This window comes from Hippocampus guttulatus, chromosome 19 (assembly GCF_054856545.1).
Source record: "Hippocampus guttulatus isolate MCC_2025c chromosome 19, RoL_Hgut_1.0, whole genome shotgun sequence".
Classification (NCBI taxonomy): Eukaryota; Metazoa; Chordata; class Actinopteri; order Syngnathiformes; family Syngnathidae; genus Hippocampus; species Hippocampus guttulatus.
In genome coordinates, this window is record NC_141279.1 from 10,137,820 (window position 1) to 10,152,991 (window position 15,172).

The window sequence follows — 15,172 nt, forward strand, 5'->3', positions numbered from 1 at the left end:
CCACTATTGTAGCTTCTATTCTATGCGCCTTATAATGCAGTGCGACCTATATAGGAAAACTGTTTTAAAATAGGCCAGGGCGGCCTGGTGGTCCAGTGGTTAGTGCGTCATCCTCACAGTGCGGAGGTACCGGGTTCAATTCCAGCTCCGGCCTCCCTGTGTGGAGTTTGCATGTTCACCCGGGGGCCTTTGTGGGTTTTCTCCGGGTACTCTGGTTTCTTCCCACATTCCAAAAACATGCATGGCAGGCTGATTGAACACTCTAAATTGTCCCTAGGTGTGATTGTGAGTGCGGATGGTTGTTCGTCTATGTGTGCCCTGCGATTGGTTTGGCAACCGGTTCAGGGTGTCCCCCGCCTACAGCCTGAAGACAGCTGGGATAGGCTCCAGCATGCCCCGTGACCCTTGTGAGGATAAAGCAGATCGGAAAATGGATGGATGGTCATCACCTTCGGAGTGGATCGCCATGCAGCGCTTAGGACTTGGTAATGATAAAGTTGACCAAAGCATTCGTGTAGGTTAGTGAGTAGACCACCACGTATTCCGATTGGCTTTTTTTTTTTCTCTGCAAACCCGGTTACATATGCAATTAACAGCATCAGTTTTGTTCCATTGTTTGTTGTTGTGGTCTTCCATCGGTCAGTCAAAAATGCACAAGCACTCTGATGTCCAGACTTCAAAGAGGTTCTTGAGAGGACATGTCGAGAAAACCCACAGCACTCTCCGGTCAAACACCTTGAAGTCGGTCAAACACCTTGAATAGTAGAGTGCTTCACTATTTGAGAAGCACTGCACTATACCATTAGTGACTTTGACGCTTGCTATGATGGGAAAAAAGTTTTGACCCCAACTTGGCCTTAATTGGGAAGTCAAAATATTCTTTCCAACATGTTCTATGGGCCCCCGCCAGTCTAAACATAGTTTTCTGTTTAATTTTGTGTTTTTGCACTATGAGTTTAGAAACAAAATCCACCAATATTTATCCATCTCTGGAGGTGGGCATTTTGCCTCTTGCTTCGACTAAAAATAACATCACATTCTAGTAATAACTTGTTGCTATTTATCTTAGGATCAGGAATGCTTTTTGCATGATTAGGTCTGACATCTACCAAGTATATATTGAATTTATCAACAGCATCATTCATATTACTGTAACAGTATTTATGTAATTTTCTATAGAATAAGGCGGCCTTTCCAGAGCCTTTACTGATGAGATTATTTAATACATCCCAGATAGCTTTAGTATTATGTTTATTTTCTAATAGTTAAATTAGTATATCTTTTTTTTGTTGTAATAATCTCATTTAGGGGGCAAGTGACATTCTACCAAATAATCATATTAACTTCATCAAACATTCGCATTATTCAAGTTAAATCCCACTTGTCACTGCTCCAAACTCGGCGGACTAACTCCAATTTAGAGGTTTATCTCAATAGCGAAGGAAAAGGCAAGGCAGGAAATCCTTCGGAAAAACAAGCACTTCCCTTACTTCTTTTGTCCAGTCAGGGGTGTCTGCTGACCTGCAACAGATGGTCACTTACTGCAGAGTGCAAAATCAGGTATCATATTTAACATGATACACAGTTCAGGTTTCTGATATCCTACTACCTAACAGACAAACAAATCATTGTTCTGTAAAGTGCAGTTCAACACATGCTTTGTATTTGATCGACTGCCGACAACTTTGACAGGTTAAGGTGCTACAGATTGTGGAGTTGGATATATTTCGACACTTACTATTCTACCCCTTCCATTTAAACATCTGTTTGATTTGTGATTATGTCTGAAGATTCATGGAAATTTTTGGAAGCTCATTTTTGAAACCGAAGAAAAACAAGCAACAGGTTTACATTCCTGGACCTTTGCATGCTTTTCAAACTTGTAAATGATTGAAAGGGAGGCAGTTCATTGGGGACATGGTTAGGGATACCCCAAAAATTCGGTCACTGGAAATTTTTGGCTCAAAATTGTCCAAAAGTGCATTTTTGCTTCATGTCCGAAAGACTTTTTTTCACCAAAGCAACACGGCCAAAGGATGTGAGGATAACGCAAGCATCTGCCAATGGCCTGCTGAACTGAGCAAAGGTGCTGCTTTGACATGGGGAAATGAGCCAAAATTTCCCCGTCAGCCGTTGGCTATTGATCCAAAAGGAGAATGTTGCCTGGCTTGAAAGAAGAATGTTGCCTGTTCCGAAAGGAGAATGTTGCCTAGCCACTGAGGGCACCTCTCCAGCAGCCATGTACTGTCTCTCCGGCGACCGTGAAAGGGTGCGCATCGCTTAGAAGGAGCCAGAGATATCTGTATATATTTTTGTTAAATCTCACCTATTTCTGTATTCATTCACGTTGCAAAAGTCTAACTTGTAATATTAACTCATGCGTCCCCGAAGTGACACATGCGCAAAAAACACGTCACATATGGGCGCAATCTTTATAAAGTAAATATGTTATTGCATGTATGTAAGGGATCATCTTATTTCTCCATTTGCAACGTGTTGGGTGCCCTCTGTTTACGCGTTAGCACGTCCTGCCAGAAAGTCCGTTTTGGAGTCAAGGAGATGGACAGAGGAGCGATGCCTGAAGGAGGGACAAACGATTGCAGAAACGGTGATCTTCCTTATTGACGTAATTTCTTGGACAAAGCGACAACCGATGATGTCACATAATTGATTCCTGGCACAAATCAACCGTCCATCCGTCCGTCCTGGACGGATGCCCATTTTTGGGACGCTGATAAAAGACATATTAAATGAGTGTTGGCAACAAAAGAGGAAATATTATGTGCGCATGCGGGTTGCTATTTTAGTCCGCACGCTGAGAAAGCGCGCGGATGACGGATTGAGATGGCGATGAAAAAAAACCACAAAAAGGTGTATTACTGACAACATTTAAGAAATGGGAATGCCAGTCGGAATTTTATTCGAATCATCCGAAGAAGGGGGTATCACTAAGCTTACATGTGATGTATGCACAGAGCACGAAAGAGAGATTCGACGGGAGGCATGATTCCGAGGCTCTTCGTTTTCTTGTGTTACTCACTTATTTTAATGCAAGCTATTGTTCTGCACACACCACTCCACTATAATGAGGGGCATTTTTGATGACTTGGTTCATGCAAGTCACACCGGGTTTTGTGAAGATTAGCTACTGTTTGCAGTTCAGACTGTGGTCTTGTGATATAAGATAAGAAAACCTTTATTTGTCTCTCAATGGAGAAATTCCCAATTTACAGCAGCAAAAATTATAAAGGGACAAGATATGACAAGACATGCCCTGCAGTGACACATACATTTGAACATTTTCACAGTCGAAATTGTAACTGTACAGCTTGAAATGTATTTCACAGTGTGGCTCATGAATTTGTGGTTCGCTTGTGATCCAGGGTGGTATCGAGCTTTCGAAAGAATGTGAGCTGGTTAGTTAAGCTTATAAGAGCAACTTATGCAAAGTTAGAAATACTGCAAAAGATGTGAGTAAAGTTAGAAAATGATTTGATGGCACATTTATTCTACTCTGAAAACCATATATATTCCAAATAAAGTGTGATCTTGGTTTTAATGGATCTGGATGTTATAGTACAATACAGTGCTAGTTCTATTGTATTGTAGTATGTACAACACATTTTACTTTATCTATATATTTTTTATTTAATGCCAAAAGTCAGAAATGAGCAGGTTATGAAATTCTTATGTAGCTTTTGAAGGTTGTTGCAAAAATCACGATTCCATCATGAGTCTTTTGAAATGCTTATCTAAGCCACGCTACCAGGAGGCAGTTTCCCCGGACTCACAGGACTGAACGTCCTCTTGTCAGTAGTTGTGCCCTGTTGTGGTCTTCCCAGAAGGACCCCAGCAGCAACCAAGACATTTGCAGAAACAAAGCGAGTTCATTTCAGCATGTCTATTGAGCGCCGATACAGTGGTGCCCTGTGTGTTTGGTTGCATTCATGCACTTTCGCCCGAGCCACATGTGTTAGTGTATTGGAACTCGGGGACAAAAGGAGCATTATGCATGCGATGTTGGAGGAAGAGACAGTCAACGGGGAAATTCATTCTCTGGAGAGTTGTCTTATGTGCAATCATACTTTCTTTGTCATATGATGAGCTGCAGGGTGAAAGTAATATGGTGAGTTTTGCTATACAGTGAAACTCCTCTACAACGAAATCATGTTTGCAGCATGAAATTTTTCACAAGGGGTTTTTCACTGTAGCAAATTTGATCTCAGATGTAAACATACACACACGCACACACAAACGATTGAGTACTCTTTATTTTTATTCCAATAGGGCATAAATATGAGCATACACTTATTTGACACTTCATATAGTCAGTGTAGAAAGAAAAAAAGGGAAAGAAATTGCGACATTAACGATCAGCATTCACTTTCACTTACATCAATTTCTTGGATAATGTCTTTCATGTTGTTTCCACCGTCTTTCATTTTGATCACTTTTACCCTCTCTGCCAGAGTCAGACCACTTCTTGTCTTAGTTGCTTTTTGTAGCAATCTTAGCAATGCAACGTTCTTGCTGCGTCTGAAACTAACAATAACAAATACTTCCTGGACTACTGCGCATGTGTAAACCAGTGTGGTGGTTGCTGTTGCTGTTTCCGAACGAAGCAGTAGAGGTCGGTGTTGGATTAGACTTTGTAGTAGTGAATCTCGTCGCGAGGCAAGAGCAGAGAAAAAGATTTCGTATAACGCAACAGGGTTTTTTTTTCGTTGCATGGGAGGCAGGAAAATGGGAATGGTGTTAATGCATGAAGATTTTTTCACACTAGGGGGTGTTTTCGCCCATGTAGGTTTCGTTGTAGAGGAGTTTCACTGTAAAAACAAAACATGGAGACAACTTGGTTTACAATTGAGAACAAAATGTTTTATTTTTTATTTTTATTTTTTGGGGATGCTGCATTATTCTTAGTCAGCCATATCCTCAAACACAACACACATCACAGTTTGATGTGTGGCACAAAAAAAAAGCTGCAGACCTTTTAAAAGGAACACCCTTTGGGAGATTTTGTTGGTGAGGGCAACAATGTGATATTCTTACAAAAAGAGGCCGCTTGTGGCAAGGTACTCAGGTGATCCTCATCTGTCTGCAGATGACACCCGCCCCGAGGTCAGAGCTTGATATCAATAGGGGCCCGTGTCACAAGACTGCATGTTTACAAGCAACACGCATGAACTGAATTCCTGAGTGACCATCCAGCACAACTTTCAAGATTTAATACCGACCCACTCGTTACTTGAAAACTAATGAAGGACTGCCTTCAGAGAAATATATGGTCGTGTTCCACTTTTAGTCTTTCAGATGCCAAATTCATGATTCATTAACTTGCAATATCTAGTACACCAGAATGGATCGGATGAAATTGAATACATTGGTACCTTGATTTAACGAACTAATTGCGGGAATGGGTCGTCCGCTAGAGCAGATTGTATATTAAATTGAAGTACTTTTTTTTTCTGACAGTCAAAACGCACATGCGGGCCGTGATCACGTTCTGAGTGCTACCCTAATTAATAAATAAATACATATAAATTGGGGTTGGGGGTGAGATTATAAACAGAAATGATTCCTCTGTTAGAGTTGATCCTCGCATGATCGTGGCTTGGCAAAGTGGAAGTGGAGGGGAGAATAGGTTTGAGTTCGATCACTTGATCGGAATTCAGGTCCGATCATGTGATTTTCAACTGATCAGGGACAAGGGAAAAAAGATAATTTTCTTAATTTTCTGAAATTTTATAGGCCATAAAGTAACCATATAATCCAGAGCTATAAATATCCTGTCAAATGGAGCAGTAATATCTTAATTGTATACTACACAATGTTACATTTAGTTTATTTTGGGGGGGTAGCGGTCAGAGTGGCAGTGGAGCTACACACCCATGCACACACAGAGGCCCATCTGGGGATTTACAGCTGGTCTCCCTCCGTGCTGGAGCAGTAGTAAATTGGCGCAAAAACGACACACCAACAATGTGAAGAAACCACTCAGGATAAGCCAAAAGATGCAGTACCTCTAAAATAGCCTAAAACCTTCCTGCCTGCTCTGAAGTTGCCTCACTGAACGGCATGAGAGTTGAGAGTTGAGTTGAACCCGCAAAAATCACAAGTGCCCTTGGTTGTCTGTTGATTGCTATTTATTGTTTTATTTGTTTATATTTATACATTTATGTCTTCATGTCTTTTTTTTATGCAGTTCAGTTTCACTCCCCATATTTTTAGCTGCGTGTGTTTTCAATGCAGTGCATGTTTGCACTGGGGTTGAGAGGAAAGAAATGTCATCTGTGCTGTATGTTGTACATAGAGCATATTTGACAATACGGCTGACTTGAATTGACTTGACTTGAGAGTGACAGGTAGGTTAGCAATTGTGACTCCTTCACACGACGTCAGCTACTAGCTTCACAGTTAGCAAACGTAGCAGGCGTCGAAATGCTATATATACTTTATAATATTTCTCACTTTTCAAATACTGTACACCACATTGTGATTGTGTACGCCACGTTCAGTCTATTGTCATATTGGTCAATGCCGAAGAACCAATGAGGATGACGGTGAAGTTAGCTCTGTGAACCTAAGCTAGCGAGGTTAGCTCGACAATTTAGCTCATCTATTGCTGGTCAAATACCTAATGTCCGTTCTGTATTTAATTGAGAAGCCAATAAATAAAGCAATAGATTAGACACCATGTCGACTGTTAGTTTGAAACTAAGCTGAGACATCGATCCAGAGTCAAACATAGAGTAGTGCATTAATAAGTCGTCACATAGAATACGTTGGTGTTTGTGAGCGTCTCTGCCATATTTGATGTGGCAGCGCCCTCGTAATTTAAGGCACTTCAAATTCAAAAGTGACAATTTACATCTTGCATGAAGTCAATCCCTTTCATTCATCCATTCACACACACACAAATTCGATATGGGTAAAAGGTTGGCACCAGAAGCAACTAGTTTAGTTTTTTAAATCTGCTGATTATAAAATGATTGTGCCCACATTCAGCCAAGTTTAGAATTTATCACCACATTAACAGTGCTCCACTCATGTGCCACTCACAGTCGCTCACACATGCAAATCCACATCAGACACGAACACAAGGCCTCGCTGTGTGGCTGGGTTTCTTTCACACCGGAACCGGCATCATCCACCTGTTGTGGCGGCAGATTAGATGACATTGATCACAGAAAGTAGGTGCTCCGCGGCCCGTTTTCTCACGCACAAGCAAAGGCTTTCTCTTTGCCATTGGTTACCCAACTATATTTCACAGTGGTTGAGCAATATGCCTTTGAAAGCCAGAACCATGCCACTGCTTAATCGTTTGTACAACTAAAGTCACAGGAGCAAAATGCTGTCCCATTGAGGGAATTTCTAGAGTGAAAGTATTAAAGCTGCTTTTTTAAAAATTTCTCAGTGCTTGCTCACCACATATAAAAAGTGAACTAACCATCCATACATCCATCCATCCGTTTTTCTACCGCTTATCCGGGGTTGGGTCGCAGGGGCAATAGCTTTAGCAGGGCAGCCCAGACTTCTCTCTCCCCAGCCACTTGTTCCAGCTCTTCCTGGGGGATCCTGAGGTGTTCCCACGCCAACTGGGAGACATAGTCTCTCCAGCCTGTCCTGGGTCGTGCCCGGGGCCTCCTGTCGGTGGGACATGCCCGGCACACCTCACCAGGGAGGCGTCCAGGAGGCATCCTAATCAGATGCCCGAGCCACCTCATCTGGCTCCTCTCGACGTGGAGGAGAAGCGGCTCGACTCTGAGCCCCTCCCGGATGGCCGAGCTTCTCACTTTATCTCTATGGGAGAGCCCAGACACCCTGCGGAGAAAACTCATTTTGGCCACCTGTATCCGAGATCTCATTCTTTCTAAAAAAAAAAAATATATATATATATAATAATAATAAATAAATAATAAAAAAATAGTGGCAGCACTGTTTTTTAGTAGTGACGACTTTTCTCACAGTTCTGACTGTCTGGGTTTGAATCTTGCTTATTGTCAGGTGTTTGCATGTTCTGTCTGAGTTTGCATGGATAGCAAGGTTCATTGAAGACATGCAATTGTCCATAGGTGTAAATGTGAGTGTTAATGTGTGTTATATGTTCCCTTGCTGGTGACAGGTCCGCAGTGCTGAACTTCAGCTCACCTGCGACCCTTATGGGGAAAAAATGATAGACGGCGGATGGATGGATGGATGGATGAATGGATGTAATGTTTCTGCCCCAAAAACAATTATGACGTTGGAATTGATCGTGCTTCTATGAACGTCAGTTCTCTGATCATTGTTTTCTTCTCCATCTGCAGCGATACATTGCAAATGAAGACTCCTTGGATGGGGAGAGAAAGGATCTCAAAGGCCGAGTGGCGAGTCTAGAGTCACACTCGCGGCAGCTGGAGCTAAAAACAAGAAGCTATGCAGATCAAAGTAAGTGTACTGTATTGTATTGGAAGAGATGCGCACACAAGCTCAGTTGTCGGCCAATTTCTAATCTTGTGACGATGGAAGGTTGTTATGTCAGAGGGACGATGGACGGTCGTCAGTGTTTTTGAAGAACACTGGGGAATATTGTTTTTGCAACCGGGACACTTCATGAACTGTAATAAAATATTCTGGGTCAAACAAACAAACTAGCAAACAAACCACGCAATAGACAGAAATAAGAGACGGATTTGGAAACTGACCAATTAGAAATGCAGGACAAGACATGTTTAAGAACATCACAACACTGGGAGATAATCTTCAGAGGCCGTCAAGCAAAAGCCCTCATGATACGTGCATGACTGCCTTGTTGACAGCGCGTGACCGCTTGTTTGTTTCGACGAGACATTGTAACAGTTTTTTATTTTTTTAAATGAAGGGAAACATTTTGCCGCGCATATTGCAGTGTGACACTTCTTCTTTTCCCGTTTGTGTCACATTTGGAGTTTCACTTGTCATACATTCTGTTTGCTGGCAGAATTGGGAGCAGTGTGTGCTAAATCAGCATGCTGTTGGAGTGCAGTCCAATTAGTGCTCTTAAAGCAAACGTCTTTTGTAGAGGCTCTTATTTACTGTAACTTAACAAATCGAGGTACTTTACCTAAATGTGTTCACCAGTCGAACGATCGCTCACTATGCTGTTTGCCAAGGATTGTTAAAAGCCGACAAAAGGAAACATCCTTGGATCAGTTCTCTACAAAATACCAGGCAAAACCACTTTTGGGAGAGAACATGAACTAAAGAGGGCAAAAAAAACAGATGAGGACACAGTGAAAAGCTAAATGACCATCTTTGTTGTTCTTTACCCGATTCTTTTGTGCAATAATATAATTGTAACATGTATTTGTTACATATTTTGATGCATGTTTATGCTTTAGAAAACATTTATGTCTGAATGTCGGTGGGGGGGGGGGCTTGGAACGGATTAGGGCATTTATATGCAAAACGCGTCTGTACAAGATTTTCTCATTAAGGAATTTCTTCCAGAACCAATTAATTTCATAAGTAGAGGTACCATTGTCATGTGTTAATCATTTCACACATAAGTCGCTCCAGAGTATAAATTGTTCCCCTCGGCCTATGAAAAAAAACTGCGACTTTTGTGTCCAGAAAATATGGTAATCGGTGCCGCCAATTTAGCGGCTTTGTGGCGATACGGTCTTCAGCAACTTTTCCAACGCTGAAATGAATTTTAAAAAAGCGACTAGTCATTTTTTATGGCCTAAATGATTTGAAAAGATTTATGGAGAGTCTGAGAGAAGGTACTGTTGAGACTTGCACACAACCACCACAGGCAAATTTATCCATATAGATATATTTAACACTTGATGGGTGGGCAATCACAATTTGTATACAATTAATGAAAGATCCATTTTCCAGCATGTGTAACGTTGAAGTAATTTTTTATTTCTTTAGATGGCACGTTTTCTATGAATTTCACATTTTCATAAAATTGTGTGTGTGTGACATTTCCTAGCAGGTTTTGTAAGCGTTCTAACTTATACAAAAAGATAGGCTTCGTTGATCTCAGTCAGGTGTTGTGTATTGCAAAATAGTGATATAGGGGCCCCTTCTGGTCATGAGCTTTCAACGCAGCAGTCAACTTTAGCCACATTGAGTTTTTAACTTTCACACTTCTTTCCCTTCTTTTCACCAGTTGTTAAATCATATGCGCTTTGGTTTCTAAAAATGTCTTTTTCTTTTATGCAGTCATCAGATTTGAGGAGAGAGAAGCGGAGCTCAAGAAGGAGTACAGTGCTCTCCACCAGAGACACACGGAGGTATTCTAGTTCATGAGATCATCACGCAAGTGCGTCTTCATACGCTTACAGTGACAGTCCAACAGTTTTTGTGTTTTAATTTGACATTGTATTCAAATGAGTTAGAAATTAACCATTGCTTGTCGGAATGTTATGCTACGCAAGCAAACACCCTCAATGGAAATAAATAGGTTCAATGAACAAGAGCCTCATCTACAAAATATAACATTTCAACCATGTCACATTTTAACAGATGATCATATTGATGATGAAAACTTATTTGACCTCACCTTGCAGATGATCCATAGCTACATGGATCACTTGGAGCGAACGAGACACCAGCATACAGTAACAGCAGAGCCCTCCGATTCAGGAGCAGGCACATCTGTGAGAATGCGGTAAGGCCCAACAAGAGGTCAGCTCTTCATATTGTGTCAATGTGCTGTTTAACGAAAAACGAAAACCTTTATTAGTCTCGCAATGGAGAAATTCCCAATTCACAGCAGCAAAATTATGAAAGGAAGAAGTAGAACAACAAAATATAGGAGCTGCTGGAAAGGCAGCCACTCTCGCGGCGCCATTTTGAAGTCAAAATAACAGAAATTGTTGACGCAAGTCACAAACAGCTGATCATGATCATACGATTTCCGTGGAAAATGATGTCATCGTTAAGCGAGATCAAAGCCATTCATTCCTGATCACAAAAAACAATCACTCACAGCTCATACTTTTCAGCCTGCAGCCATTAGCGACCAGACTGTATGTGGCGCAGGGCCCTATTTTATGACTGTCAAACTATAGTGAGCTACTTTCCATTCTAGTTTTCATTTAACATTTTAAGACATGCTGATGAACATGGGAGCGCCCCAAAGTTTTTGCTAACATTCCATTCTGCCCCTCTTTAGAAGTGGCTACTTGGCTACTAAGCAGTCTTGTGATCTCTGTACAGATGTTTACAACATCCCTTTGGTTTCCCACAGGCTCTGCTGTATTCATTTTTTTTTTTTTCAGTTCCGGTCAGCAGTAGTCAGTCACTTTTGTGCCACCCGGAAGTACCCTGGTGCCTGCTGTTTTACATCATATTATGAGAGAGGAAAAATAATCACATTCCCCTCATGGCTCAGTCTCTTGTGTACACATAACCTATTTTTGCTTTAAAGTCACTAGTAAAGTCTCACACCCACGTTCAGACAAAAACGTATAATTTTGGGAGTAGCGCAGCCAGGAAGCTGCTGCCTGAAGTGAGGCATATGGAGCAAGCTGCATCAGCATCCGACGAGAGAGAGGGAGATGGAGAGAGGGGGAAAGAGCGGGAGGGAGAGAGGGAGAGAGAAACGTCAGATCATTCTGTACTGCACAGTGCCTGCTGTGTCACAGCTCGGCAAAGGACAGGAAAAGGGATAGAGGAACAAAAACAGGTTCACCAGAGGAAGACAGTGGTGGAGTTAACCAGCCTCTCCTTGCTCTCCATGGAGGATTTTCTTCTCTCTGTCTGCTGCTCTGCTTAGCTTAGTTTCTGCTCCCGAATTTCTGTTATTGTTACTGCTGCCTGCTTCCATTCACTGTCTCCCTCACAACTGAGTTCTTTTCTGCTCTGGCTCCTAGCTACAAGGCTATACAACAGCTAACAGTGTTTGATTTTGGGTCCAACTTTGGTTAAATCTGTTCTGTGGTGCCCATCGCTGCGTTTCACTGCTTCGTCTCCCTCAGACGTTTTGACACGATTGAGACGTGGGGCCATGAGCCCCGGGCGTATGCTGCTTTTTGTTTTTGGCTTTGTTGGGGGAGCGGTGGTCATCAATTCTGCTATACTGGTGTCTCTGTCAGTGCTGCTTCTGGTTCACTACTCTGTTGCTACTGGCGGCTTACCTGCCCTGCCGTCTTTGTCCTCCATACAGCGTCCCAGCAGGTACATTTATGTGCGTAGAAATGGCTTGAGTGGAAAAGTGTATCTTTCCTGCTCGCCAGCCACTGTAATATTAACAGTTGAAGCCTGTTTGAATGGTAAACTGGCACTGTGTTGTTCCCCTGTAGGTAGTGCTGGGCGATGTGGATAAAAACTTATAGCACGATAGAGGCCATTTTATATCACCATAACAGTACACCACAATATATTTTCAGTTTTTTAATCGGTCTGTGATCTGATCCGGTGTATGTTCTATTATTGTTGTGATATCGCCCAGCACTAACCGCCACAAAAGGTAGGCCAAAAATGAAAATGTATGGAGAGAAAATGCATCTAGTCAGACTTGTGTTGTCAAATAATACTGGTCAACAAATATTGCCCAAAATTTTAAATAATAAAAATACATTTTAGAAGCACATAAACTTTTCTAGATTGTTTTTGCGCTGATTCGGAATCTTCCCCGTTTTATTTTCTCTAACACATCTGGTTTTCATAATAACATAATCTGTAATACTTATGAATTAAGGGTTAGGTTCATCAGCAGCTGGATTTTGTATTTTTTTTTAAGTCATAGTCATAAAAAAAAAGTTTTAATCTGTTTTGGGACACATCAAGCCATCTCTGATTAACATTTGCCGTTGACGAGTTTAAGCCAGCAAATAAATTGATTTGTTATTGTGGGGGTTGATCAAGATTGCTGGAGGACCTTGAGCAGGCTGTTTTTTTTGCTCAAGCTATACTTACAAATCAGTTACAATCCCCTTCAGCCTTTTATTACAAACCAAAAAAGAGGATGTATGCATCGCTAAAATTTTGGGGGACCCTAAATGTAAATAACAGTGGTTGGCCTTCATCAACCACTGCACTTGACTGATAGGGAATATTTTGGTTTTGTTTAGGACAAGCCAAGATTAGTGCCCCGCGAGTGACCTGTCCCGCACTCTGCTGTGCCGTTTCCATTGTATTTGGAACACTGCCGTTCCTCACTGCTGCTTTATCGCAGCTACCATTGTTGTCCTGTACGATCTCCATCATACCTCTTCACTGAAAGGGAGAGCCAGCATCGAGTTCATACTATGTTGCAGGGGTGTTGCAAACGTTTCCCGCCATCACCTGATTAGCCCTTTTCCTTTCGAAACACGAAAGGTTGCTAAAATGCTAATCCTTTAAATGTAGTGTCTTTCTTTTTGTTGCTGTAATTTTTAATTTGGCAGCCTCATCGAAATATGGAATTCCTTCAAATTTTTAATCATCCACTGTTCATTGTATTGTTCATCTGATGATTCTATGTACTCCAGCCTCTTGTTTCAAGGGAACAGGTTATTTTATCCTTGTGGTTCTTATCAACTTGCAATTGTAATTTATGTCCCTCTATCTTTATTTTTATTTTTATTTTTTTTGCTGTCACCTGAATTAGTGTTCCATTTCTCGCTCTTGCCATTGTGCATCTAGGAAGGATCGGCCCATCTCCATGGGCATCTTTCAAGTCCCAGGGATTGATGGCATGAGCACTGACCTCCACAGGGACCCCGTGGATGTCCAGGCTGAACCTTGGAGATTCAATAACATCAGCCATCCAAGGTCTAACACCAGTCTCAAGGTATGCAACATGCACTTCACAGTTACCAATTGAGGCCGTCTTTTTTTTTTTTTTAATGATTTCTAATTAAGTTAAATTCAAATGTGAAGTGGTTTTCTTTCCACCGAGAGATGACATCATAACTTTACTAACTCAGTTAAATGAGGGTTCGAAAAAGTTTTTACACTTCTGTTTTAGAGAGAGGATTTTGTGGGTGTCGAGAATTTTGAACAGCTTGAGTTGTCACTGAGTGGCCTGGAGCCCAGTAAGTGGAGGAATTAGTGCCATTCAGGGAGGGAGGGAAGGACAGAGTCTCTTCACATTGTTGCTTTTAGAAACCAGACTGCAAGTGAGACGACATCAATATAAATGACTTGCTTATACCAACGTTAGGACCACCACATCTAAGTGAGCTCTCTTAAAAGTTGGGTGTTTTCAATGATGATAATACTCAGTTTTTGTGCTTTTGAAGCACACGATATTTGTTAACTGTGGGTCGTACCTGGCAATGCGCTACAACATACTGACAAAATGTCATATTTTGCTTACCTCTTTTAATCTACTTGACTCTTTCAAAATATAATACACAACACATTGTATGATGCAATTCTACACCACATAAATACATCAACCTTAATTAGCATATTGTTAAGACAGAGTTTTATATGTACCGTTTTATTTTTCAAACGTGATGCACCTTTATGAAAAGGCACATCAGCAATTGAAGTCCTGAAATTCCATTGTCTCTGGGAACAGTATACGTTAGCAAATTTGTTGCTGTGATTTATTTATTTAACTTATTGATTTGTTTTTACTTTCCATCAGCAGAGTTGCTATCAATGCTGTGGATGTTCAGAATCAAAACAAAGCAGGGTTGGAGCACTTGCTTACGTCTAAGAGCTGCGGAAACTTTGTTTGGTGTTGAAAATATGTTATTTCTAACAGAGTCTCCACGCCAGTTGGACTCATTAGGGGTGTTCACACGGCAACCTTTACTGCGGTGCAGCAGCTAGGCTGCCCCCGTAGAGCGTTCACCCGCACAATGTTACACCGGTGTAGCCACTGAAAACAGCTTAAACCGGAGCAAATTTAACCCTGCTCACGGAGGTGGTTTAAAATTTTACTCCGGAGTAAATGCTCATTTGCGGGGCAGCACCGATATAAAATGGTACTTGTGAACGCTACAGGGGTAGACTCGCTTACATACGGGTAGAATGCGCTGCTTTCGTGCTCTGTTGTACTTCCGTCATCTTTCCTTTTGTAGGAGACTGGACTGTTTCTGAGTTGTTTGTGTCGTTTGTTCACCCCCCCCCCCCCCCCCCCCCCCCTAGAATTTATTTTGAGATATCCTCTCTTGATTTTCTGTTTGGCGCATTATGTTTGCTTTTCTGAGTGCCATTGAAGTCATCGTTGATTTATGCTTTCGGGGGAGGTCATTGAACG

The 15,172-nt window shown here is 41.6% G+C and overlaps 1 protein-coding gene across 2 annotated transcripts in view; it reads left to right on the top strand.

Annotated features, from left to right (window-relative positions):
- spag9b (sperm associated antigen 9b) overlaps nt 1-15,172 on the top strand; it is a 42,805-nt gene that overhangs the window by 5,404 nt on the left and 22,229 nt on the right. For both annotated transcript variants that reach the window (XM_086138319.1, XM_086138320.1), the window contains exons 2-5: nt 8,310-8,430; nt 10,195-10,265; nt 10,542-10,642; nt 13,603-13,750. In XM_086138319.1, the coding sequence (XP_085994445.1) occupies nt 8,310-8,430; nt 10,195-10,265; nt 10,542-10,642; nt 13,603-13,750 (441 nt within the window). The remainder of the gene's footprint in view (nt 1-8,309; nt 8,431-10,194; nt 10,266-10,541; nt 10,643-13,602; nt 13,751-15,172) is intronic.